This window comes from Chiroxiphia lanceolata, chromosome 14, assembly GCF_009829145.1.
Source record: "Chiroxiphia lanceolata isolate bChiLan1 chromosome 14, bChiLan1.pri, whole genome shotgun sequence".
NCBI lineage: Eukaryota > Metazoa > Chordata > Aves > Passeriformes > Pipridae > Chiroxiphia > Chiroxiphia lanceolata.
Window position 1 is genome coordinate 2740285 of NC_045650.1, and position 23035 is coordinate 2763319.

Here is a 23035-nt window from a genome sequence, read left to right on the forward strand (position 1 = left end):
GTGACAGACACAGGCAAGAGGGCTCTGGTGGAGCCCCAGGACTGTGCAGGAAAACCTTCCTATTTTAAGGGGATAAATATTTGCCTCAGTTGCTTTTTACATCCCATAAAATACATCGGGGCAAAAAAAGCAGCAGTACTGAAACCTGAGGCTGTGTCTTTGGTTCAGTTACCGATTTGGCTACTCAGGCATTCTGAGGGTGCTGCCTGAGCTTCCTGAGCCCTCAGCTCTGCTCACACAATCTCCTGCCCAAGCATGTCTGGGCAGCCCCTGGCTGTCACTGGGACAGCACAGCCATAGTCAGGCCAGCTTCCCACCCCTCCACACCACGAATGGAAGGAAGGTGCTTTTAACAAAGACAACGTTTCCCAGAGTTCCTGAAGGTTTTTATTCACAGAAGCTGTTTGTCAGAGACTCGAGCTTCTTGCTTTGTGTTCTTCATAGTTTCCAACTTCTCCAGCCTCTGGAACAAGACGCCAGTGTCAGGTCCGAGCTGTCTCCCCTCAAAGGGACATGGCTTTCCATCATAGCGCGCCAAGAATGTCAGATCAGAGAGACCCCTCTCTCCTGGCTCAACAGCCAGCCGGGACAGCAGCTTGTCTGCCATGTGTGGGACCACAGGCTGCAGGAGCGTCCCGTAGACACGCAGGCATTCCAGCGTGATGTGCAGGATGGTGTCCAGCCAGAGCTGCTCCGCAGCATCCCTTCGGTCGAGTTTCCAAGGCTTGTGTCTCTGGAAGAAGCCGTTGGTCTGCCTCACACACTGGGCAACGCATTCCAAAGCCTTGTAAATCTGGAAGCCTTCGAAATAAGCAGCCACCTGCACAGGCAGAGAGGCCACCGCTGCCACGAGTTCGTAGTCCTCAGCAGACACCCTGCCCATGCCTTTTGCTTCCCCGGAATTCAGGACCTTTGGAAAACAGGGCTCTGAGAAGCGTGGGTAGGTGTTGCTGGGGTTGATGCTGGGGGCTGTTGAGCGATTCAGCAGCCCCCCGAGTGCATCCGCCAGCTCCGAATTCAGCAACTTCACCACCTTCTCGTCGTAATAGTCGCAATCCCGCTCCGGGACGCCCTGCCGCAGCAGGAAGTACCGGAACCCGTCCACGCCGTACTGCCCCACGCACGTGGCGGGGTCCACCACGTTGCCCAGGCTCTTGGACATCTTCTGCCCACGCACGGTCCAGTGGGAGTGCACCAGGATGCGCTCGGGGGGGGCCAGCCCTGCCGCCAGCAGCAGCGCCGGCCAGTACAGCGCGTGGAACTTGAGGATGTCCTTGCCCACGACGTGGTGCGCGGCCGGCCACCACGCGCCGTGGCTCTCGGGGTACCCCACCACGCTCAGGTAGTTCACCAGGGCGTCCACCCACACGTAGATGGTCTGTGTGGGGTCACCGGGCACGGGGATGCCCCACTGCAGCCGGCTCCGCTCGCGGGACACCGACAGGTCCGGCAAATCCTCGTCCAGCCAGCGGAGCACGCGCTGGTAGAAAGGGTCGGGAGAAATGGCGCGTGGGTTGTCCCGGAGCCAGTTCTGCAAGGGATCCCGGAACGCCGAGAGCTTGAACATGTAATTCTCCTCTTTGGTCCAGTGCACCTGGGATGGGAGAAGAGGAAAGGATTACGGCCCAAACGCTACGAGAACACAGGCTGACAATTTGCACACAGCATTGTCAGTGGGGAGTTTGTCACGAGCTCCCTGTGCCTGGGTGTTCTCCCACCCCATGGAAAGCCCCCGGTATCTTTCCATGACTAGTAGGAACCTCCTTGCCCAAGACACGCCTGAGGACTTGGGCACCTGGGATGGTTTGGCATCCTGCTTTTAAATACTCCCATAATCCCAGGAAGGAACACCTTTCTACCTGCCAGGTTGATGTGACATCAGGAAGGAATTGGGGAGATGAGAACACACTTTCTTACTTTCTTAACAACATAGTTTTGCTATAATAGTGGAAAATCATGAAAAGACACAATGATGTTGTAATTCCTGCCCTACTGGCACTCCTGGTGCCTGCCTTTGCTGTTCTGCTGGGGGCCATGTTCCTCTTTTTCCCCAGTTTATGCATTAATGCATCTCAGTCACTAACTCTGTTTGCTTATGGCACTGACAGCACTTCTCCCCCACTGTTAAATCCATTAAATGACACAGTTAGCTAAACCAGTGAAAAATGGTGGGTGGATGCAGTACAAGTGAGCTGTGTAAGGCACTCAGGGATCCATGGCTGGGTCAGGAATCTCACAGGGTACAAGGAAGACCTGAAGAACATTCAAAACATATTCAAAGATGAGCTGTACCCCTTCACCCCCAGGCTCCACTGGACACCAGAACCCAGACACTCTGGGGTTTATGGCATGTCCCCAGTTATCTTAGGGGCTTTCTCAAGAGTTGTTATTTGCTAATACAGCCCTTTCTGTGTGAACCAACACTCCTACACCCCGGCCTCATACAAAGGCCACAGGACCATAACCTGTGATGAGCTCTGAGCAGGATTATCTGCAGCTGCTGGATTAAATAATGTAACTCCTGACACCTTCTAGAAAACGCAGTGGCAGAGAGACTCCGGGGCAGGTACCACCGTCCTGGGCGCACCCATCCAGGCATCAAGCTGACCACAGGCAGGTGATGTTACAGTGCTTTAGGTGGGGCCCAAACCCATGTAAAGAGATCGGGTAAGTGTCCAGAGGCCACACTGAACTGTCTCACAAAACGGGTCTCAAACTCTGGACCCCCAAGGAACCCCTCAGCTACAAACACCATTATCTTCCCACTCAGCTAATTTCTCTCATTGCCACTGTAAAATACCACTTCCAGGCCAGCAGGCTGCAGAACCCCCAGCAGCTGAATCCTTGGCACGTGGCTGTGATGTGCATCTGCCAGGAGGGGTTTGGCAGCTCTCCCTCGGACCCCCACTCAGCACCATAACACAGAGAATCACAGACTGGTTTGGGCTGGGAGGGACCTTAAAGACCATCTTGTTCCACCCCCTGCCATGGGCAGGGACACCTTCCACTAGACCAGGCTGCTCCAAGCCCCATCCAACCTGGCCTTGGATGCTTCCAGGGAAGGGGCAGCCACAGCTTCTCTGGGCAACCTCTGCCAGGATCTCACCATCCTCACAGGGAAGAATTTCTTCCAAATACCCAATCTAACCCTGCCCTCTGTCAGTGGGCAGCCATTCCCCCTTGTCCTGTCACTCCAGGCCCTTGTAAATAGTCTCTCTTCATTTTTCTTGCAGGCTCCCTTCAAATACTGGAAGGCTGCTATGGGTTCTCCCCAAAGCTTCTCTTCTCCAGGCTGAACAATCCCAATTCTCCCAGCCTTTTCTCACAGCAGAGCTGCTCCATCCCTCTGATCACCTTGGTGGCCTCCTCTGGCCTCTCTCCAACAGGTCCATGTCCTTCCAGCGCTGGGAACCCCAGAGCTGGAGGCTCTGGGGGGGTCTTACCTGAGTGGGGCAGAGGGGTAGAATCCCCCCTCACACTGTGGTGATCAGCCCAGGACAGAAGGTTTCTGGACTGACAGGTGGCACTCCATTGAAATACAGGTGAGTCTCAGCCAACATGAATCACAAAAGGCTGCAGGAAGCATTAACACCCCAAATTTGGCCAGAGCAGAGCAGCAGATGCACGTGGTGCTCCCGCAGGTGCTGTTACCTCATGGCCGGTCTCCAAGGACACCTTGCAGGGGCGTCCCTGGGCATCCCTGCGCTCAGCGAGCTGGCTCTCGGACAGGAAGCTTTCCTCGGGAGTGCAGTACCAGCCCTCGTAGGAGCCCTTGTAGAGCGCCCCGCAGTCACGGAGGGCACCCCAGAAGTGCCGCACGGCCCGCTGGTGCCGGGGCTCGCTGGTGCGTGTGAAGTCGGTGAAGGCGACGCCGGCCTGGGCCAGGGCCTGGCGGAACAGCCCTGAGACGCGCTCGCAGAGCTCAGGGGGTGACATCCCTGCCGCCGCCGCTGCCTGTTGGATCTTCAGCCCGTGCTCGTCGGTGCCTGGAACAGAGAGAGGCCATGGGGCCGTGGGGAGGGGTGCGGGGCTGGACACTCCCTGCGGGGACACAGGGCCAACCTGGGGGCACTGGGAGTGGGGTCAGCTCCAGGGGTGGGGATCAGACCGGGAGGGGGGTCAGCCCCTGGGGAGGGGGTCAGACCCAGGGAGAGGAGTCAGACTGGGACGGGGTCAGTCCCGAAGGTGGGAGTCAGAGCAGGAGGGGGGGTCAGATCGCGGCAGAGGGTCAAATCGCAGGGTCAGCCCCGAGGTGTGGGGGGGTCAGTCCTGGGAATGGGAATCAAACGGGCGGGGGATCAGAGCGGGAGGGGGTGTCAGCTCCGGGAAGGAGTTGAGTCCCGGGAAGGAGGGTCAGCCCCGGGAAGGAGGGTCAGCCCCGAGGGACTGGGGTCAAACGGAGGGAGAGGGGTTCAGACCGCGGGAGGGGGGATGAGCCCCAGGGAGGGGAGTCAGCCCCGGCGCAGGGGGTCATCCCGGCCCCCCCGCTGACCCGTGCAGAGCCGCCCGGGCCCGGCGGCGCGCAGGCGGCGGTGGCGGAGCAGCGCGTCGGCCAACAGCGCCGAGTACAGGTGCCCGATGTGCGGCGGCCCGTTCGCGTAGAAGATGGGGGTGGAGAGCAGCAGGCGGCGGCCGGGCCCGGCGGCGCTGGCGGTGCCGATGGCGCGGCGGGGCGGGCGCGGGAGGCGGCGGGGCGGCCGCAACATGTCGGTGTCGGCGGCGGCGGCGGCTCCGGCACCATCGAGGCGGCGGCGCAGAGCGGCCGCCCGGAAGCGGCGGCAGGAGGCGGTGGCGGGAGGCGGCGCGTGCGCGGCGGGGCCGGGCCGGGGCCGGGCCGGCGGGGCCGCGACCGAGAGGCGACACCGGCGACATGTTCCGCTGCCGCGGGGCCCTGGCGCGCGCCCTGCGCCCCCCGCCGCCGCGAGGGCGCGCACAGGCGGGTCAGTGTCGGCACCCGGGGGGGACGGGCACGGGCACGGAGGGGGCGGCGGGCGCGATCCCCTCCGCTGCCGCCGCTTCATCCCGCGCGCGGGTCGGGACGCGCCGTCCCTCCCCTGCGGCCCCGGGAGTGGCACCGGAGGGCACCGGGCCGGGAGGGCGCGGGCGCGGCCCTGCCCGGATCCAGCGGGATGCCCCGGGAGCGGGAGGGAAAACCGTGCTCGGGACACCGCGAGTGACCTGCAGCTGCTCGGTCGCCATTCGGGTGGCTTCGGTGTGGCTGCGGTTTTTGTTACAAATAAGCGCGTTTGGGCAGAGCCGAGGCGGGTTCGGGTGTCCGCCGCGGGAGGTGGGGAGGGAGGGACAGACCCCAGACCTCTCCTGGGAGCATCGGCCCTGCCGTGAGCAGGGCTCGGAGCCGTCCCCGCCGTCGCTCCAGGGGGGAATCAACTCCGTGGAGGGGCGGGCCGTGATCAGGCCACAGTGGAACAAAACGCCGCGTAGCTGCTCAGCCAGGTGTGCTCCTTGTGTGCCGGGAGGTGCCTGCACCTGGATCTGCTCGGTTCCACGGGGGACGTGCTTTGTGCCGGCTGTGTCCTGCTGGTGGTTGACCCCGGTGGAATGAGCTCTGTGGGCAGGGAGGGGGGTTCGTGCCGCTGTGGCCATCCCTGCTGCTCACCCCGGCGAGGTCACCTGGAGCCAGGTGCATCCTCGGACAGGAGAGGCCTGGAGAAGGTGTGGGAACCACCAGCGCACGTCTCTGTGCTCTCCCAGGCCTGTGTGGCCGCAGGCTCCAGCTGCAGGCAGCCTTTTCAGCTGCCTGGAGATGCTCCTGCTATTAATTAGCTCAGTTACTCCTTGATCCTACAGATGTTTTCATATCCACGGCTGCCTGGAGCACGTTGTTGTGGCACGGGATAAATTCCCTGCGGTCGCTCAGATGTGGTGCCACGTTTTCCAAACAAGGAACTTGTTTGGTTTCAGAAATGACTTAAGTCTCTAAATTTCTGGGCGTACCTTTGTGTTGACAGTGTTTTTGTGTTGTTTTCTCCAATAAATTGTGTCCCTTAGGCACCTTGTTGCAGCGCTGGAATGTGCCCCCAGACCTGCAGCTGAGCAGACAAGTGCAGACAGGCGTGCCCGGGGAAAAAGGCAGTAATAAGTTTTTTGCCTTTATTGTGGGCTTGACCACCTTAGGAGCAGGTGCCTATGTAAGTAGAAAGGTGGTTCCTTGGGAAGAAGCCACAATCCATCTCTCCTGTCGAGCGTTTTCTGTATTCCAGCTCTCTTTACTCAGCTTTTGATCTCTGTAGCTTTGTCTCTGTTTCCTCCTCCAGAAAACTTTAAGGGGAGCTAACTGGAAATTAACTTCTTGTGATTACTTGGTTTTTAACTGTAATTTCAGTTACCTGTCAGGGTTTTTTTTACCTTAAAGGCACTCTTGGATTTCTTCTGTTATGACCAAACACAACTCTGTCTGTTGTCATGTGTGGGATTTGATACCAAAGCAAACCTTTCCTTGCCAAATCTCAGTTCAGAACATTTGTTTAACTTCTTTAAGGATACCAAATCAACTCCCAGTTTGTGAGCATTGATGTCCTACATGAAAAGAATACGGGTTTTCGGCCCGACTTAGAGAGTAAATGACACTCCCAGAGAGCTGAAGAGTAGCAGCATTGCCTGGGAGTGGATGGATCCCAAGTTTACATCAAACAAATCTGTGTTTCCAACTTCTTTCTCTTAGAGGATCATATTCATTAAAAGTTCCAAATCCCGATTTTCTCCTAAAGAAAGTCCTGGGAAAGGGGAAAAAAAAATTTAAAACAGTGCACGGAGGAAAATTTTTTTCCTATTCCCTTTAAATTTAATTCTTTCCTGTGCCCTTCTGCCCTTTTTTTTTTGGCAGCCAAGGTAGCTGAAATTACAAAGCCCACTCTGCTCTTCCTAAGGCCTGTTTAATCAAGAATCTTTCCTAATATACAGCTCTTTCCTTCTTCTCTTCCGTTGCCTGTCTTCACCTGCAGCTTTGCATTGCCATCCACTAAGATGCCCTTCTAGATCCCTGATGTCTTCAGGTGTTCCTGGCAAAGCTGGCAGCAACCTCTTGTTATACTTAATAGTGGGAGGAACAGTCACTGGGACAGGAGCTTATGTAAGATGCTTCAAAAAACATGTTTATTGGGTAGGAGGGTGGAGGGAGGGCACCTGTCTGTACCTCCCACTAAGTTACCCTTCACTTCAAACCCTCTTTGTGCTCCCCGGCCTCAGGTATTAATTTTCAAGGGGGCACTGCCAAATAATTTAAGGTTATAAATTTGATATTCTCAGGCAGTGCAGTTCTCAGTGGAGAAATCTGCCTTAGAATTAACCTTTCCACTTTAAGTAAATTAAACCAAACTGGCCACCTTTGATTTGTAACCATCAGAAAGGCACTAGTTCATTAATTAATGCACCTATCGTGGTGTCAGTAATGTCAGCATGCTGAAAAGGAAATAATAACTAAATATAAGTGTGCTGATGGTAAGAAAACTTGTCCAGTGTTATGATTTCTTTGGGGAAGAGCACTGAAATATCACCCCATGATCTGGCAAAGTACAGTTGTGTTTCTGACTAGAAAGAAGTTGACATTGTCCCGTTGGAAATATTTGTCCTGAAGGCCTCATCTGATGTTTTGCTTGTGGTTTTTCCTAAGGGATAGGTTTAATTTGCAGTATGCTGCCCTTTGGACTCGCTTAAAACCTTCCTGGTTCTGCTTGCAAAGACAGAGGTGGTTTGTTAATGTTGGCTTTTCTGTCTTTAAGCAAAAGGCTTTAAAAATACCATTCTCTTGAATTCTGTTCAACACTGACAAATTCTTGTTTCTGAAATTTTTGACGTTACTCCAGTTCCCTGGACAGGCTTTTGTCTGCCCATGATCTTTTTTTGTGCCTGGCATTAAATTCCTCCATTTTTATTTGAGACTATTTGCCATAAACCACCAACTTGTGGGAGCTGGCAAATGAAATTTGATGTTGTACAAATGCTAGAGATTATTAGCAAGGCTGAGTTTTGCCTTAAAAAGAAGGTTTGCTTCCCTCTAATTTGTTAGCCATGGGGGCAAACACTGGACTCTCACCTGCTCCCAGCACTCCCAGTGTCCAGCTCCTCTCCATTACCAGTTCTTGTTGGAGGTTAACATGACGTAAGAGATGTTCCCTCTTTGTCTGTACCACTAAATTGTACCTGCTGTATCCTGAATTTTCACAGTCAAATAAACAGGTGAGCATTCAGCTGGAAGAGATTCCGTGTCCAAAGGCTGTTACCTGGAGCAGCCCTGCTCCCGTGGCTGAAGGCACTGCTGAGATCAGGGGTGTCACCACTGCCACCACCATGCCTCTAACACCTGGCCTAGAGAAAGCCACTCAGGTTGTTGGCTCTGCCCGGCTGCTCTGCGCTTGGGAAGCTGGGAGATGCTTTTTCTTTGGATTCATCTTCCATTTCGCAGCCTTGTGTCGTGGCCCAGCTTGCACGTGGCCTTGGGGTTGGTTTGGCTGCATTTCCTGCTCTGGAACTGGGTCCTCTTGGAACAGGTTTGCAGCCAAACACCTACAGGAAGGTTCATTGCTTCTGGGAAGCAGCCAGGCATCCAAGGCTCATCAGACCAGGGGCAAAGCAGGTAATTTTCTGAGCACAGTCCCAATGGGCACCTTGTCCAGCGAGGTGTATTTTGGTCTGTGTGTTTTAACTAAAAGCAGATGGCTTTTCCAGCACGCGGGATGGACAAAAACCTGTCAGGGGGTTGGAGCAGGATGGTGCCTTGGTTCTCTAAGGTGTACAAGGTCAGTATCTCCTGTCTGTCTCCAGGTGTACAAAACATTGAAGGACAACAAGGAGCGATTCACCAGCCGGGTCTCGTCGATTACGCGACCCCAAGACGACGAATCCTCTGTGTCCGGTGGGTACCAGCCTGCTGGCTCTGGGGTCGGCTCTGTTCTCAGCCTGTGACTTCCCAGCACAGAAGATGGTGCTGGCTCTCCATGACCCAGAACCAGACTGTTTTACAGACAATCCCGAGGGTGAAGCAGGGTGTCTCCTCAGGCTGATTTCTGCTGGTTATTCCTTCTGTGATAAAAAGAGAAAAGAGCGAGCCCTGCTTTTGGCTTTTACCTTTGCGCAGTCTGACAAGGACATTGTGATTCCAAGGGGCCTCTTTCCCTGGATAGCAGAGGAAGAGGACCTGCCTGTGGTAGGAGGTGCCTTCTGCAGGAACTCAGAAATGTGTGCCTCGGCCTTTTTGGGAACTTCCCCTTCTTATCAACTGTTCCCTGGTTGGCCAGTGCAGGGTTTTTGGTCTTGCTTAGGAAAAACCAATTTGCTGAAATCTGGCTGGTTTCTGCAGGGAGCCAGCTTTGGGGGAAGCATCAACGTGGTTCTTGGGAAGGGTACGGGGGTGGAAGGTATTTGGAGGACAATTAGCCAAAGGAAGTCAGGATGTGGAAGGCCCCTGGTGAGACCCAGTTTCCCTGAGTGTTTGCAGTAAGGTCTCCCCTCTGTCACCTGCATCTCCAGGCGCTCCTGTCAAGGTCCCATCCCACGTCCCTTTCCTGCTCATTGGTGGAGGAACTGCTGCTTTTGCTGCTGCCAGATCCATCCGTGCCCGTGACCCCGGAGCCCGGGTAAGAGCTGTCCTGCTCCAGAGCAGGCCTGTGGGTGGCTGAACGCTGTGCTCGCTCCAGAGCCTCTGTGTGTGTTGCCATTTGCCTGCCACTGCTCCAGCTGATGTGTTTCCTGACCAATTACAGGTGCTGATTGTGTCCGAAGATCCTGCCCTGCCCTACATGCGTCCACCTCTTTCCAAAGAACTGTGGTTTTCCGATGATCCCAACGTGACAGAGACTTTGCGGTTCAAGCAGTGGAATGGCAAGGAGAGGAGGTATGTGGCACTGCAGGTGACAAGGCTGAAGGGGAGTGTTTAGTGACAGGGTGGCAGTGATCAAAGAGTTCTTGGGAGAGAACCACAAGCCATTGTAGGTGTGTTGGTGCTGGCAGGGCTTGAGGAGCTCTGCTTCCCACCTGAGTCTGCTCTGTACTTGATAGCTCTTGAACCTTGCTGTGATTCCCTTAGACATGTCCCACCCTGGGAATCCTGTGAAATAACTTAATAAAGGTGAAGCTCCATGGATTAGAACAGAGCTCCAGGGACACTGGATCACGTCTGATCCTTGTAACAGCTGTGATTAACCCTTACTTGATGGTTGGACTTGATGATCTTAAAGGTTTTTTCCAACCTGACCAATTCTGTGATTCTGTGATCCAAACCCCTTGAATTTCAACAGTGTGAAGACCCTGATTCTTAAGAATAGATAAATAAGAGTTCTGGAGCTTGTTATGGATGCCCAGAGTTGTCTTTGTCTCATTGGAATTGCTGAATAGCTGGATCTCTGGTATCCCAGAGCAAGTGGAACCCGTTTGGTAATGGAGCTTTTCTCAGTATCTATTTCCAGCCACCGTCATTCTACGTGCCTGTCCAGGACCTGCCCTCTGTGGAAAATGGTGGGGTGGCAGTTCTGTGTGGCAAGAAGGTGAGTACGGCACTGGTTGTTGTTCCTACAGCTTTTCCCAAGCAGAGCCTGGGCTCTAGGCTGGTACTGAACCCCTGGAGGTGCAGGGAGCGTTGGCTGGGAAGGGGGATGTGTACAAGTTTGGGAAAAGTGTGATGGAGCAGAGGTTATGCCAGTCTTAAGTGTTAAGTTTGAAAACGGGAGAAGCCAAGAGGAATAGCAGTGAGCTGAGGGAAGATGATGAAGAAGAGAGAAGGATGGGTCTGGAGTCTGGGCATGGGACAAGAATATGTAGAGCTTAGAGACGAGGTGTGACAAAGAGGAACTGGGCTGTGTTGGCCAGAGGGTGAGGTGAGGAGAGCACAGTGATCCAGGTAGTGGGTGATAAGGTGGCCAGGAGCAATGTGCAGAAGCAGCAGGAAGGCGGAGAAATTTAAGGTGAGCCTTCTGCTATACTCATGTCCTCAGTTTTTTGTATGTTGCTATGATAAGATGTCAGTGACTCCTCTTCCTGCTGAGCTGTGCTGTGTCTGAGCCCATTTCAGACTCAGACCCCGGGGAGATCAGTCTGAGCTGTGGTGACTCCCATAGAAGTTGTCTTAATTCCCACTTCCAGTCATCTCCCTTCCCACCTCCTACCCCCTTGCCCCTAAACTTAAAAGTGGGAAACTGTTAATTCCAGGTTTGCATCTCTGATCAGTAGTGCATGCAGTTTAACTCAAACAGCCACAGTGCACAGCAGCTTGAGCTTGGCTTGGTTAATCCTGCAGGTTGTACATATGGATGTTAGAGGGAACACAGTGAAGCTCAGTGATGGGACCCAGATAACCTACGACAAATGTCTCATTGCCACTGGTAAGACTTTGAGGTTTTATTCTCTTGTTCCTTGTCTTGTGCCAGGCTTTTTATTACGGTGGCATTTAGCTAGAGATAAATTCTCTAGAGCACCTCTCTTGTGGAGACAGGCTGGGAGAGCTGAAGAAGAGAAGGCTCTGGAGAGACCTTAAAGACTCTTCCAGTGCCTAAAGGGGCTCCAAGAGAGCTGGAGAGGGACTTTGGACAAGGGCCTGGAGAGACAGGACAAGGAGGAATGGCTTCCCACTGCCAGAGGGCAGGGTTAGATGGGATATTGGGAGAAATTCTTCCCTGTGAGGGTGGAGAGGCCCTGGCACAGGTTGCCCAGAGAAGCTGTGGCTGTTCCATCCCTGGAATACTTCAAGGCCAGGTTGGACAGGACTTGGAGCAACCTAGGCTAGGGGAAGGTGTCCCTGCCCATGGCAGGGGGTGGAACTGGATGGGCTTTAAGGTCCCTCCCAACCCAAACCATTCCATGACTCTGTGGTTCTATCTGACAAGTTTCTTCAGTAAGTGCAAACCCTTGGGAGAGCAGTCACACAGAGGACAGTCATGCAGCCAGCTATGCTGTTGGCTTTTGCACCTGCCTTGCATCATCCAGCTTTTCTGGGACTTCCAAAGTTTTGCCCTGTGAAGGGTAGGAAGGAGGAAAATGTGACTTCCCTGGAAGGAGCTCCTGTACAGACCAATCTCTTCAAATCCTGCCTGTGTGGCAGCAGCAAGCAGAACCAGCAGCTCTTGCTTGGGCAGAGCATTGCTCCAGCATTGGCTCCAGCATTTCTAGAGCAGTTCAGGTGGCACTGGCTGTCTCCAGGCAGTGGGGCAGGGTGTGGTGTGGGGTCACCCACTGCTCACACAGGTCAGCAGCAGGGATGGAGCATACTGCAACAGTTTGGAAAGCACAGTCGAGATCCAAGGCAGCTTTGCACTGTCTGGATAGCCAGTGCCATGGCCCTGGTGTCACTGGTCTCTCTTCTCTCCCTCCTTGTCCTCAGGGGGAACCCCAAGGAACCTGCCCGCCATCGAAAGAGCAGGAAAGGACGTACAGAAAAGGCTGACGCTGTTCCGAAAGGTAATCTCCAGGTGCTGCCAGTCCTGGGGCAAGACTGAATAAATCAGAGCCACTACCACTGCTTTCAGCTTTTAAATTCTTCTGCTCTGGCCAGGACAGCCTTGCCTTGGCACTGCTTCTCTCAGCTGGTGCCCAGGAGTGCATTGGTGGTTCATTCCTTTTCCCGGGCAGGAAACCAGGGTAGAGTCTGCTCAACCACTCACCTGCTGGCCTGAGGCCTGAGAGCTGTCATAATACATGGGATTATGGGATTTTAGATTTGGGTTTTTTTTCAAGTTTCCCTCTTATATGACTTTGCTGCACCTTCCAAAGTGAATAAAAGCCTTGGAAGATGGTCAGTGATCTTCTAAGGTCTGCTGTAGAGTTGCTTTTTGTTGGCAAACTCCACTTTTCTTGAAAATGTAACCTTCTCCTTAGTCTAGTTCAGGGAATTGATCAGGAGTAAGAAGGCGTATGAGAATCTTCTGTTCTGTGCTGGACTCCCCCTGAGGTCTGGTCTGCTTAACTGGAAAGGAAGGATGGATGATGTGAGCTGTTGCATCCTTGTTATACTGGTTGTGCTGCAGGACATTTGAGTTTAGAAGTTTTACTGTAATTGCCCTTGAAATTCAGGGGAAATGCAGGAATTTGAGATTTCCTGGTCAGGTAAAAGCTTGCACAGACACAAGGAATCCAGGGAGGTTTTTCTGTGTGACAGGCAAACAGGAGGAAGGAGCAACACATCTCCTTTTCTAAGCTGGGGAGAGAGTCATTCCTATTTCAAAGGGAGAAATTGGAGACAAATGCCTTCTGCTGCCATTCCTGTTAGAGAGGATTTGAAATGGGGGTAAATATTCTTTCAGATCGAGGACTTCCGAAACCTGGAGAAGATTTCAAGAGAAGTCAGGTCCATCACAATTATTGGTGGTGGTTTCCTTGGCAGTGAGCTGGCCTGTGCTCTGGGAAGGAGAGGTGAGTGTGTATCCTCAGCTGTGAGAGACACTGAGTGGAAGCAGTGTGATGTTAGAAACTTCTTTTTACTCCCAGCTGCTCAGTTTTTGCACAGACTTTGTGTTTGCCTGAAGGAAACTGAAATCACATGTGTTTTGTTGGCTGCAAGGCCAAGATTTTCCCAGTTTCTCCCTCATTAACTGCCCAGCAGCCCCTGACCACAGAGGTGGGAGCTCTGCAGGCCAATGCATGCTGCAAAATTACTCCACCCTCTAAAAAATCACATTTGTCCTCTGTGCTCAAAGCCACCTTCAGTCTAGGATTTCGGGGTTGGAACTGGACGATCTTTAAGATCCCTTCCAACCCAAAGCACTCCATGATTCTGTGGTAGTGAACAGCTGGATTCTGCCACTGTGCAAGGAGTGACTTTTTGGTAATTTTTCTATGTTTTCTCCAAAATACCAAGCATTTTACCTAAAAGGCTGTTATCTAGAGTTTGCAGGTGTGTATGTGAAACAGTCACTTTGTGACTCCCAGAGAAAGTCTGGGAGCCAGAACTCTCAGATTTGGAAACTTCTGTCAAGCTCCTTGTGTAAAGTCAAGCATGTGTGTCCTGACATCTGTGCTGCTGCTCTCTATCCCACTGCTCTGTGCTTCCCTTCCAGCACGAACCCGAGGCCTGGAGGTGATCCAGCTGTTTCCAGAGAACGGCAATATGGGCAAAGTCCTGCCCGAATACCTGAGCAACTGGACCACAGAGAAAGTCAGGAGAGGTGAAGCTGCAGAGCAGGGGGGTGGGCCGGTGGCTGCTGTGCAGCTCTTGCTGGTGACATCCAGCTCTGTTCTGTCCCTGGGCTCTGCAAGGTGGCCCAGGTGCAGTGCAGAGGAAGTTGCAGTTCAGGCAGCTCAGGCAGCACAGAGCTGCCATGAATCCCTGGCTTCTTGGCAGTTCCTCTGGGAAAGCTGAGCCAACAGGCTTGCTGATGCCAGTGAGGCTTTCCCTGTGGCTGTTGCTCCCTGGAGTGGTCCCTATGCCCATGCACACACCTGGGTCAGGCCAGGAGCTGTAATGTTTAGCTGCTAAAGCCAGGAAGATCCAAGACACCTTTTTGCATTTGCTGTGTTAAGAGCAGAATATTCCTGTGCGTTGGGAAGTGGAGCGGAACAGAGGGAGGAGGAATATCATCTGAGTGGGGATTGCAGGGCCTGATAACCCACAGATCTGAGTTGCTTTCCTTTTTGAAAGCTGCCTTGTCAGACCTCTGGGTCTGGCTGAGGCACAGCAATAGGTAATCAAGTGTCCTTAGTTCCTGAACACCTGTTTTGGGGAATTCTTTTGGATGTGACCTTGTTGTCACATACGACGTGTACTTTGGATTGTCATTCAAGCAGCTCCCTCAGACTTTCTATCTGGATTTCTCCTCGTGCTTCCCTCCGAGCTGTACTGGCACAGCTTAGGAGGTCTCTGTCTTGGTTCCTCGCCTGGAATCTGTCTGCACCAACCACCTGCTCCAGGTGGGATCTGCCGAGCCCTGAGCAGACGCTGAGGTGTCCTGTGCTTGTTTCCAGAGGGGGTCAACGTCCTGCCCAATGCTGTGGTCAAGTCTGTCTCTGTCTCCGGCAACCGGCTGGTGATTCAACTGAAGGATGGCCGGAAGGTAAATGGAAAAGCAGGGAGAGGGTAAAGCTTGGAGGGGCGTGGAGGGAATGAAGATCCTAACTACGAATTCCCAAACAGGTGGAGACAGATCACATTGTGGCTGCAGTAGGGCTGGAGCCTAACGTGGAATTGGCCAAGTCGGCGGGGCTGGAGGTGGACTCAGACTTCGGGGGGTTCCGGGTGAACGCGGAGCTGCAGGCACGCTCCAACATCTGGGTGGTGAGTGTGGGCACAGCTCTCTGGCTGTGCTGATGCAGCAGCTCGGGACACACGAAGTTGTGGGGCTGGTGCACTGGGGTGAGGTGAAAAAGAGCGAGTAAGGAGTAAGGAGAGCAGTTGTAGCGCAGGCCCAGAGCCTGGTCAGGCATCGCAGCCGCCTTGTTGCCGTGGTAACCACGGCGAGTTTGGAATATTTATGCTGTGTAAGAGGAGTTGGGGTAACCTAAAGATAGCCTGGATCGCTTGCTTGCGTAAGAGTCCCTTGGTGGGCGTTGTGACTTTTTGATTCCTCTGGAAAACGTACCTCATGCTGCCTTATTTTTCCAAAGATTGGTGAAAAAATGCCGAGAAACTGGGAGTTGTGTGGCCCAGGGAGTGGGACGAGGTAGTGGTGGTGTTTGGGGCTTGTCAGAAAAACGCAGTTCCTTGTTCTGCTTGTTCTCTCCCCAGCGTTTCTTTGGGCACTAATCGAAGCTGTGGCTGTCAGTGTTTGGTGCTCACTGGGTGATTCTCTTTAAGGCAGGGGATGCTGCCTGTTTCTACGACATCAAACTGGGCCGCAGACGTGTGGAGCACCACGATCACGCCGTGGTGAGCGGGAGACTGGCCGGAGAAAACATGACTGGAGCTGCAAAGCCCTACTGGCACCAGTCAATGTTCTGGTAACGTTCCTTTCTTCCTCTGGGGTTCCTTGTTTGGCCACGTTGCAGGAGCTCGGACAAGATGCACCTTGGGAAGTGTGTGTTTCCCAAGAGCAGTGAAACCACCTCAGCAAACGCCTTGTACAGCTTCATGTTCCCAGAGCCCAGGGAGGGGGAGGTGTTTGAGCATTCGCTGCTCTACCCTCACCTCTCCAAAGTGTTTATCCTTCCTGTAGGTTCCAGTTTGTCATAGTCCCATTCTGCAGAGCAAGAAGCAATAAAGAGCAGCCCTGTCCTCAGAGCAGGCTGATTTACAGGTGGAATTTAGCAGCAGCTTTTCTGTTGCGAGTATGTGACGTTCACCAGCACAATCTGTTGCTTTCAGTTGTGTTGCTGAACTGATGCTTTAGTGGCAAAGCATTGCTGCATCCAGGTGTACCTGAAAGGTTGTTTTCCAGAGAGAGGTATCAAGAAAATGGGCAATTTTGCTGTATCTTCCTGAAGTTCTTTTTGAAACAAAGCGAAACAAAATGGAACAAACTTCACAAAAAATTAAAATCCCAAAGGCTGTTGGTTCAAGGTCAATTTAACAGGATTTTAAATATAGGGAAAAGAGTTTTAGTTTTTTCAGAGAAATCCCTTCAAAAATAGGTATTTATGACCTGCTGTCATTTACCTGAACTCTTGGTCTGTCCTGCCTGGGTTGTGGGCCCAGAGCATTTCTCACTTCACTTTTAAACAAGAAACACAGAACCAGAGAATCGATGAGGTTGGGAAAAACCTCAGAGATCGTGGAGTGCAGCCAAGGACACAGAAACATCCATTTCCCAGGTGTGTTTTTCCTCAGGTTGCTCTTGGCCACAACCAGATGCAGGTGAAGGAGGGCTGTGAGTTGCAGCCCTGTTTGTTGGCAGGTGTCACTCTGGCTTTGCCAGCCTTCCTTCTCCTGTGCTGAAAAGCTGGGAAATGGCAGGATGTTCAGGACCCCATAGCAGCCTTCCAGCATCTGAAGGGGCTACAAGGAAGCTGGAGAGGGACTTTTTAGTTAGGAACCGGAGTGACAAGGCAAGGCAGAATGTGTCTTCAAACTGACCGAGGGGAAATTTAGGTTGGATATACACAAGAAATCCTTCCCTGTGAGGGTGGGGAGGCCTTGGCACAGGTTGCCCAGAGAAGCTGTGGCTGCCCAATCCCTGGAAGTGTCCAAGGCCAGGTTGGACAGGACTTGGTGCAACCTGGTCTAGTGGAAGGTGTCCCTGCCCATGGCAGGGGCATGGAATGAGATGAGCTTTCAGGTCCCTCCCAACCCAAACCACTCTACGATCCTTCCTGAGCTCTGACTGATAACTGCTGGAAGCCTGCTCTGGTCAGCTGGCATGTTATTGGTGTTCCTTGCAGCAACCCCAGTCTGTGCTGGAGGATTCTGGCTGGGAAGGTCGTGATGTACATAGATCCAAACTGTTTTGTGATGCATCTGTTCCCTCAGCATCCTGGGGAACACTTGAGACACCTGATACTTACAGGTCCCAAACCACAGCTGCTTTGTCTCCTAACAGCACCCCGGTTCAGATCCAGGTGCCCAGTTCAAGGAGGTGTTAGGACAAAGTGTTCTTCTCTTTAGTTTTTAAATACTCTCTGAAACATGCACTGAATAATTGTCCGTGCTCCCAAGCCTGGTGTGGATAACAGCCATTGCCAGAAGCTGCCACCCAGGAAGCAGCCTTGAAGGATTTCAGAATTTTGGTCAGTGAACTGTTTTTTCTGAAGCTGTTGGCCTTGGACTTGCTGTGTCTTGGCTCCTTGTTCCACCTCTGTATGCAGAGCAGACACGGTGTGTCAGTCACTCTGCGTCCGCGATCGCCCACACCACGCTGGCAGTAAGGATGGATGGATGGAATTGCCTTGGATTTGTCTCACTAACGCTACAAATTACTTTATTTCCTCTTGATTCCTAGGAGTGATCTGGGCCCCAACGTGGGGTACGAAGCCATTGGCCTCGTGGACAGCAGTTTGCCAACAGTCGGAGTCTTCGCGAAAGCGACAGCGAAGGACACGCCGAAAAGCGCGACAGAGCAGTCAGGTAAGGCCCAGGTGTGCTGGGGAGCCTGCAGGTGTTGGTGTGGGCACACACAGTCAGTCTGACCTGAGAGCACAAGGAGTCAGCAATCTGCTACTCCCTTTCTAGACCAACCTTTAAAGGCTGGGTTTGATATTAAAATGTGATTAAACCACAGCATTCCTCCAAGAAGCCATCAGGTAACTCATCTACCGACATGCAGACTTTCCCAGTGAAGCTCTATCTCCTCCACAGCAATAAAATGATCAGTTTGGGACAACAGAGACTGAAGATCCAAGCACATTTACTTTGTAATCACTGCCTGGAGGAAGCAGACTTTTCTGTCCTAGGCACTTGGGGGTGGAAGTCAGGAATTGTCGGTGTTGTGCTGCAAGTTGGGATTGTTTCATCCTTGTGTTAATGAAACTTAACTTTTGGGGGACACAGCTCTTGAGTCTGTTCTTGTCATCACATGTCCTGCCCTGGGTGTGTGACACCTCGTGTCTCTGCCTTAGGGACTGGAATTCGATCCGAGAGCGAAACGGAAGCGGAAGCCTCGGAAGTTCACATCTCTCCAAGCTCTTCACCGACACCTCAAGTCCCGAAGCAAGGAGAAGATTACGGCAAAGGTGTCATTTTCTACCTCAGGGATAAAGTCGTGGTGGGAATCGTGTTGTGGAACATCTTCAACAGGATGCCCATTGCTCGGAAGGTCAGTGCAGGATGAGGATGATGGGCAGTGGGGCTTGACAGAGCAGGGATTTCCTTGTGGAAAAATCAATCTGCCAATCCAAAGTGAGGATAAATAAATGCAGATGCTCTGTCTGACGCAGAGCTGGGCAGTATCCAGTTCACCCTGTCCTGGGTGAATTAGGGGAACTGTCCTTGTGCTTTTTTGCATGTGTGTGCAAAATTTTTACGGAAATAAATCAAGTGTGTGCTCCAAGCCTTGCCTTGGCATGGCTGAAATTCTAGGCCTATAATAAGTAGAGGCTGGAATCATGGTGATGGAGCATGAGTGAAACGTCCCATCTTTGTGCTGCTTTGTCCAATGTCCAAGTGCCTGAAACAGTCTCAAACATCATTGTCCCAGAAACAGCCACAGAGTCAGGGCTGGGACAGCCCTGAGAGGTGCTTAGTGTGTCTCCACCCCCGTGGTCTGTCTCAATCCTTGCAGGTCAGCTCAGCCAGGCCGAGGTCAAGTTTTAACACCTCTGGAAAATTTCAGTAGTTTAAACTATGGGAGTGATCCCAAACTATCCCCAGGTGATCTCTCCCAAAACGAACTATTCGTGGTAGAAGTTTTTGATATCTAATCTGAATTCTTTATGGTGCAGTTGAAACCTATTGCTTCTCCCATCCCCATGGAAGGGAGATCCTTTCCTTCTTTCCTTCCTTCCCTTAGCAGCCTTTCCCCTAAATCTGAATGTGCAGAGTCCTTGGCCTCTTTGTCTCGTCTAAAAGCTGCAGGTTCAAGCCAGGTATCCTGGCTCTGAGACAGTGCCAGGCTCACCTTCACAGAACTGAATCACTTTTTGAAGACACTTGTTCTTCCCAGCTCTAAAGGGAAACCCAGAAACAAATCCCACAGAGACAGGGAGGTTGGTTTTCCAGCTGTTCCTGTAGGCAGGTGCTGGTACGTTTAAGAGTCCCATGTGAATTTGGGTGCAGAAAGTGCTGTTGTGTTGTGGCTGTCTCAGTCTGGTGCTTCAGAGAGGATCCAAGGAGTTCTTGGCATTGGCTGTGACAGTCCTGCAGCACTGGCTGTTTATAGGATGTGCAGGATTTAATGCCTTCTCCTTCCTCCAGATCATCAAAGACGGGGAGGAGCACGAGGACCTCAATGAAGTAGCAAAGCTCTTCAACATCCACGAAGACTGAACTCTGTAAGGGGAACATGACACTAGGAGTGAGGGGGCTGCTGGCTGTGTGCATCCCTTCACCTTGGACAGCTTCCTTGGAGCACTTGGGAATATTCCACTCACCTGAGCCCAGTGTTTGCACCAATAAAGTCAGATTGTTCTAGTTACCTGCTTCTTCCTGCACCGCTGCCTGGCTGGTGAGGAAAGGGGACTGTGCTGCCAACTGGGCTCAGTTTTCCCTTGTATCAACCTTGGAGAAGCTTGCAGAGCTCCCTCTTTCCTTGCAGTGATTCCCAGCTGGGAGTTGGCAGGGCTTCAGCCCCTCCCGTGCCTCAGGTGCTCCAGCTGTCTGGGGCTCTGTGGTCCTCACTCCACAGTGCCCGTGTCTGCCTGCAGCTGGACAGCCCCAGCTCACACCCTGTGTCCCCACAGCTGGCTTTGCCCACAACACCGAGCTTGGAGAGCCTGCAGGGAAAGCTGCTGCCATTGGGATCCTTCCCAGGCACCACATCACACGATCCATGGTGCCTCTCCTGTTTGGTGATCCCTTCCCCACTATGCCCAGGGTGTCACTGCTGCTCCCCAGGCACAGGTTACCTGGGTGAGGGAATACAGGTGTGACAAGAGCTGGCACCAGATGCCACTTGGGCTCTGAGGACAGGGCTGGGAAAGGCAGGGGTGGAGCCACACTGTCCCACAGAGCAGCCATCTCGTGACACCTACATCCCACAGGAGCCCTGGCACACCTGGAGGAGCCAAAGAGCTCCCTGGGCCTGAACTGAACATTCCACCACCTGGGTGGTGTCAGCTCTGAGGAGGTGCTGCTGCTCTGCTGTCCAGGCTGCGGGGGGATATCCCCACACGCTCCCAAAAGGTGCCAAGAGCAGCCATGAGGGACCCACTGTGGTGGAAGGGGCTACTCTGTGAGCGGAATGGGGTGTGGGGGTGCTGCCCCATGCCCAGTTCCACCCAGTTCTGGGCATGGGCATTTCCCTGGTGTGGTGGTTTGACCCTGGCCAGATGCCAGGTACCCACCAAAGCTGCACCGTCACTTCCCTCCACCGCTGGACAGGGCAGAGAAAATGCAACAGAAGGTTCATGAGTTAAGGACAGGGAGAGGTCACTCAAGGTGATTCAGACTCTGACTTGGGGAAATAAGTTACCCATTGCAATCAGAACAGGATGATGACGAGTAAAACAAATCTTAAAAACATTTTCCCCACACTTCTCCCTCCTTCCCTGCAGCGCAGGGTGTTGGGAAGGGGGGTCATGGTCAGTTCAAAACATGTTGTTTCTGCCTCTGCTCATGGAGAGGAGTTGGAATCCTTCCCCTACTCCAGGGTGGAGTCCCTCCCACAGGAGAAATTCTCCATGAACTGCTCCCGTGTGGGTCCCTTTCCATGGGGTCAGTCCTTCAGGAACTTCACTAGCATGGGTCCCCTACAAGGTGACAAGTCTTACCAGCAAACCTCTCCAGTGTGGGCTTCTCTCTCCATGGGTCTGCAGGTCCCTGCCAGGACCCTGCTCCAGCACAGCCTTCTCATGGGTTTACAGCTCTCTCTCGGGCATCCCCCTGCTCCTTGTGGGCTCCTCCCCGGGCTGCAGGTGGATCTCTGATCCATCATGGACCTCCTCAGGCTGCAGGTGGATCTCTGCACCCCGTGACCCTCCCTGGGCTGTAGGGGCACAGCTACCCCACCATGGGCTGCCCCACAGGCTGCAGGGAAACCTCAGATGTGGCGTTTGGAGCACCTCCTGCCTCTCCTTCTGCACTGCCCTGGGGGTCTGCAGGGCTGTTCCTCTCCCATATTCACACTCCACTCTTCTCAGGACCCAATTCCATCTGTGCAGTAACTTTTTTTTCCTCCTTAAATCCCTCATCCCCGAGGTGTCACTGCCATCTCTGATGGGCTCCGTCTTGGCCAGCAGCAGGTCTGTCCTGGAGCTGCTGAAACTGGCTCTGACAGACATGGGAGAAGCTTCTCACTGTAAGCTCACCCCACCCCTCTACCAAAAGCTGGCCACGCAAACTCAATACACCTGGCAACTGCCCTGGGTGATGCAGGGCCTCACAGAGCCCGGGGGCCATTGTGACACAGGGGGGCCTGATGGCACCAAGGATCCATTGCAGGGCCTTGTGGCATAAAGGAAGGGGCCCTTGTGACACTGCAGGGCCTCATGGCACCAAAGAAGAAGAGGCCACTGTGACACTGCGGGGCCCTGCCCTGCCCTGCCCAGGAGCTCCCTGGGGTGCCCGCTCAAGCAGAGCAGAACACCTTGCTCGGGAGGCAACAGCTCTCTTTTCCTTCTCTCACCTGCAGGGAAGGAACCACGGAGAAGAGGAACACCAACCTGCGCCCCAAAGAGGGGCACCAGCTGAGAGACAGGACAGGGGGCAGAGGCCGAAGGTGGGATGGCGCCGGTCGTGCCAACACTGTGCCAAAGCAGCCGCCTCCATTCCCGTCCTCCCGCCCGTGCCAGCGGCAGCCTCAGGACAGCCAGGGCCAGTCCCTCCGTGAGGACACGCTGTCCTCGCCCTCCAGCACGCTGAGCTCCAGGGGCTGTCCTGGCCGTCCCTCGCTCCCGGCCAGCAGCACCGCCGCCCGCAGCCAGCGCCGGCGGGTGAAGAGCTGCTGGGCCTGCAGTGGGGTGGCGAGGCCGGAGCCCCAGCAGCAGGACAAGGACCACGGATGGTCGGATGAGGCTCCCCTTGTGCCTCAGCGCTGCAAACACATCATCTCCCGTATCCCTGTCCGAGCAGCAGCTGCTGGGAGGAGCCAGGCGAGCCCTGCCAATCCCCCTCTCCCCTTTCACGCCTACAAGGGGAAATCATCCCCCGGCCCACGGCGAGAGGTCTCTCACTGTGTCAAGCAGGAAACCCAGCCTAAGACCCCAGCACAACGGGCGGATTCAGCTGTTCGTCAACACGCTGAGCAGGAAACCCACCTCGAGACCCCCCCAGAAGGGGTGGATTCAGCTGTTCCTCAACACGCTGAGCAGGAGACACAGACAGAGGAGCAAACTTCAGCTGCTCCCCTCTTGGTTGACCAAGAGACACAGACTGAAACTCCAACACAAGAAGAGGAGATTTCACCTGCTCCTCAACTCATCGACCAGGAAACACAGATCGAGTCCCCGGTCCCACGCAGCCCCTCAGCCCTGAGCTCAGCCCTCTCCACCACAGAGCTCTGCTCTGCTCCCCCGGCTGGTCGGCAGCGGCTCCCCCTGTTCCGGAGGGCGCTCGGGGCTCTGCGCGGGGCGT

At 53.8% G+C, this 23035-nt stretch overlaps 2 protein-coding genes across 3 annotated transcripts; one reads left to right on the forward strand and one right to left on the reverse strand.

Moving 5' to 3' along the window:
• Nucleotides 1-364: 364 nt before the first annotated feature.
• On the reverse strand, nt 365-4706 carry MARS2 (methionyl-tRNA synthetase 2, mitochondrial). The gene is made up of 3 exons (XM_032702341.1): nt 4493-4706; nt 3652-3986; nt 365-1594 (listed from the first exon to the last, which is right to left on the reverse strand). Exons 1-3 carry the CDS (start codon nt 4704-4706, stop codon nt 392-394), a joined length of 1752 nt encoding a protein of 583 aa, XP_032558232.1. The 3' UTR covers nt 365-391.
• Nucleotides 4707-4836: 130 nt separating this feature from the next.
• Nucleotides 4837-19940, forward strand: AIFM1 (apoptosis inducing factor mitochondria associated 1). Of its 2 annotated transcripts, none has more exons than XM_032701661.1 (16): nt 4837-4940; nt 6010-6149; nt 8782-8872; nt 9487-9593; nt 9720-9850; nt 10409-10499; nt 11249-11333; nt 12329-12405; nt 13248-13356; nt 14001-14108; nt 14905-14993; nt 15074-15214; nt 15734-15876; nt 17811-17935; nt 18427-18623; nt 19721-19940. In XM_032701661.1, the coding sequence occupies exons 1-16, from the start codon at nt 4871-4873 to the stop codon at nt 19790-19792; spliced, it is 1776 nt and encodes a 591-aa protein (XP_032557552.1). In that variant the 5' UTR covers nt 4837-4870; the 3' UTR covers nt 19793-19940. The 2 variants fall into 2 exon arrangements, with proteins under 2 accessions (XP_032557552.1, XP_032557553.1); XM_032701662.1 differs by lacking the exon at nt 6010-6149 and adding an exon at nt 6963-7090 and having other exon boundaries at nt 4839-4940.
• The last annotated feature ends 3095 nt before the right edge of the window (nt 19941-23035 follow it).

Coding starts and splice junctions, on each gene's coding strand:
- MARS2 (XM_032702341.1), bottom strand. CDS start 4,706: ATGTTGCGGCCGCCCCGCCGCCTCCCGCGCCCGCCCCGCCGCGCCATC. Junction 3,987..4,492: donor GCCCGGGCGGCTCTGCACGG/GTCAGCGGGGGG, acceptor TCTCTGTTCCAG/GCACCGACGAGCACGGGCTG. Junction 1,595..3,651: donor CCTTGGAGACCGGCCATGAG/GTAACAGCACCT, acceptor CTCCCATCCCAG/GTGCACTGGACCAAAGAGGA.
- AIFM1 (XM_032701661.1), top strand. CDS start 4,871: ATGTTCCGCTGCCGCGGGGCCCTGGCGCGCGCCCTGCGCCCCCCGCCG. Junction 10,500..11,248: donor CAGTTCTGTGTGGCAAGAAG/GTGAGTACGGCA, acceptor TTAATCCTGCAG/GTTGTACATATGGATGTTAG. Junction 15,215..15,733: donor CACGCTCCAACATCTGGGTG/GTGAGTGTGGGC, acceptor ATTCTCTTTAAG/GCAGGGGATGCTGCCTGTTT.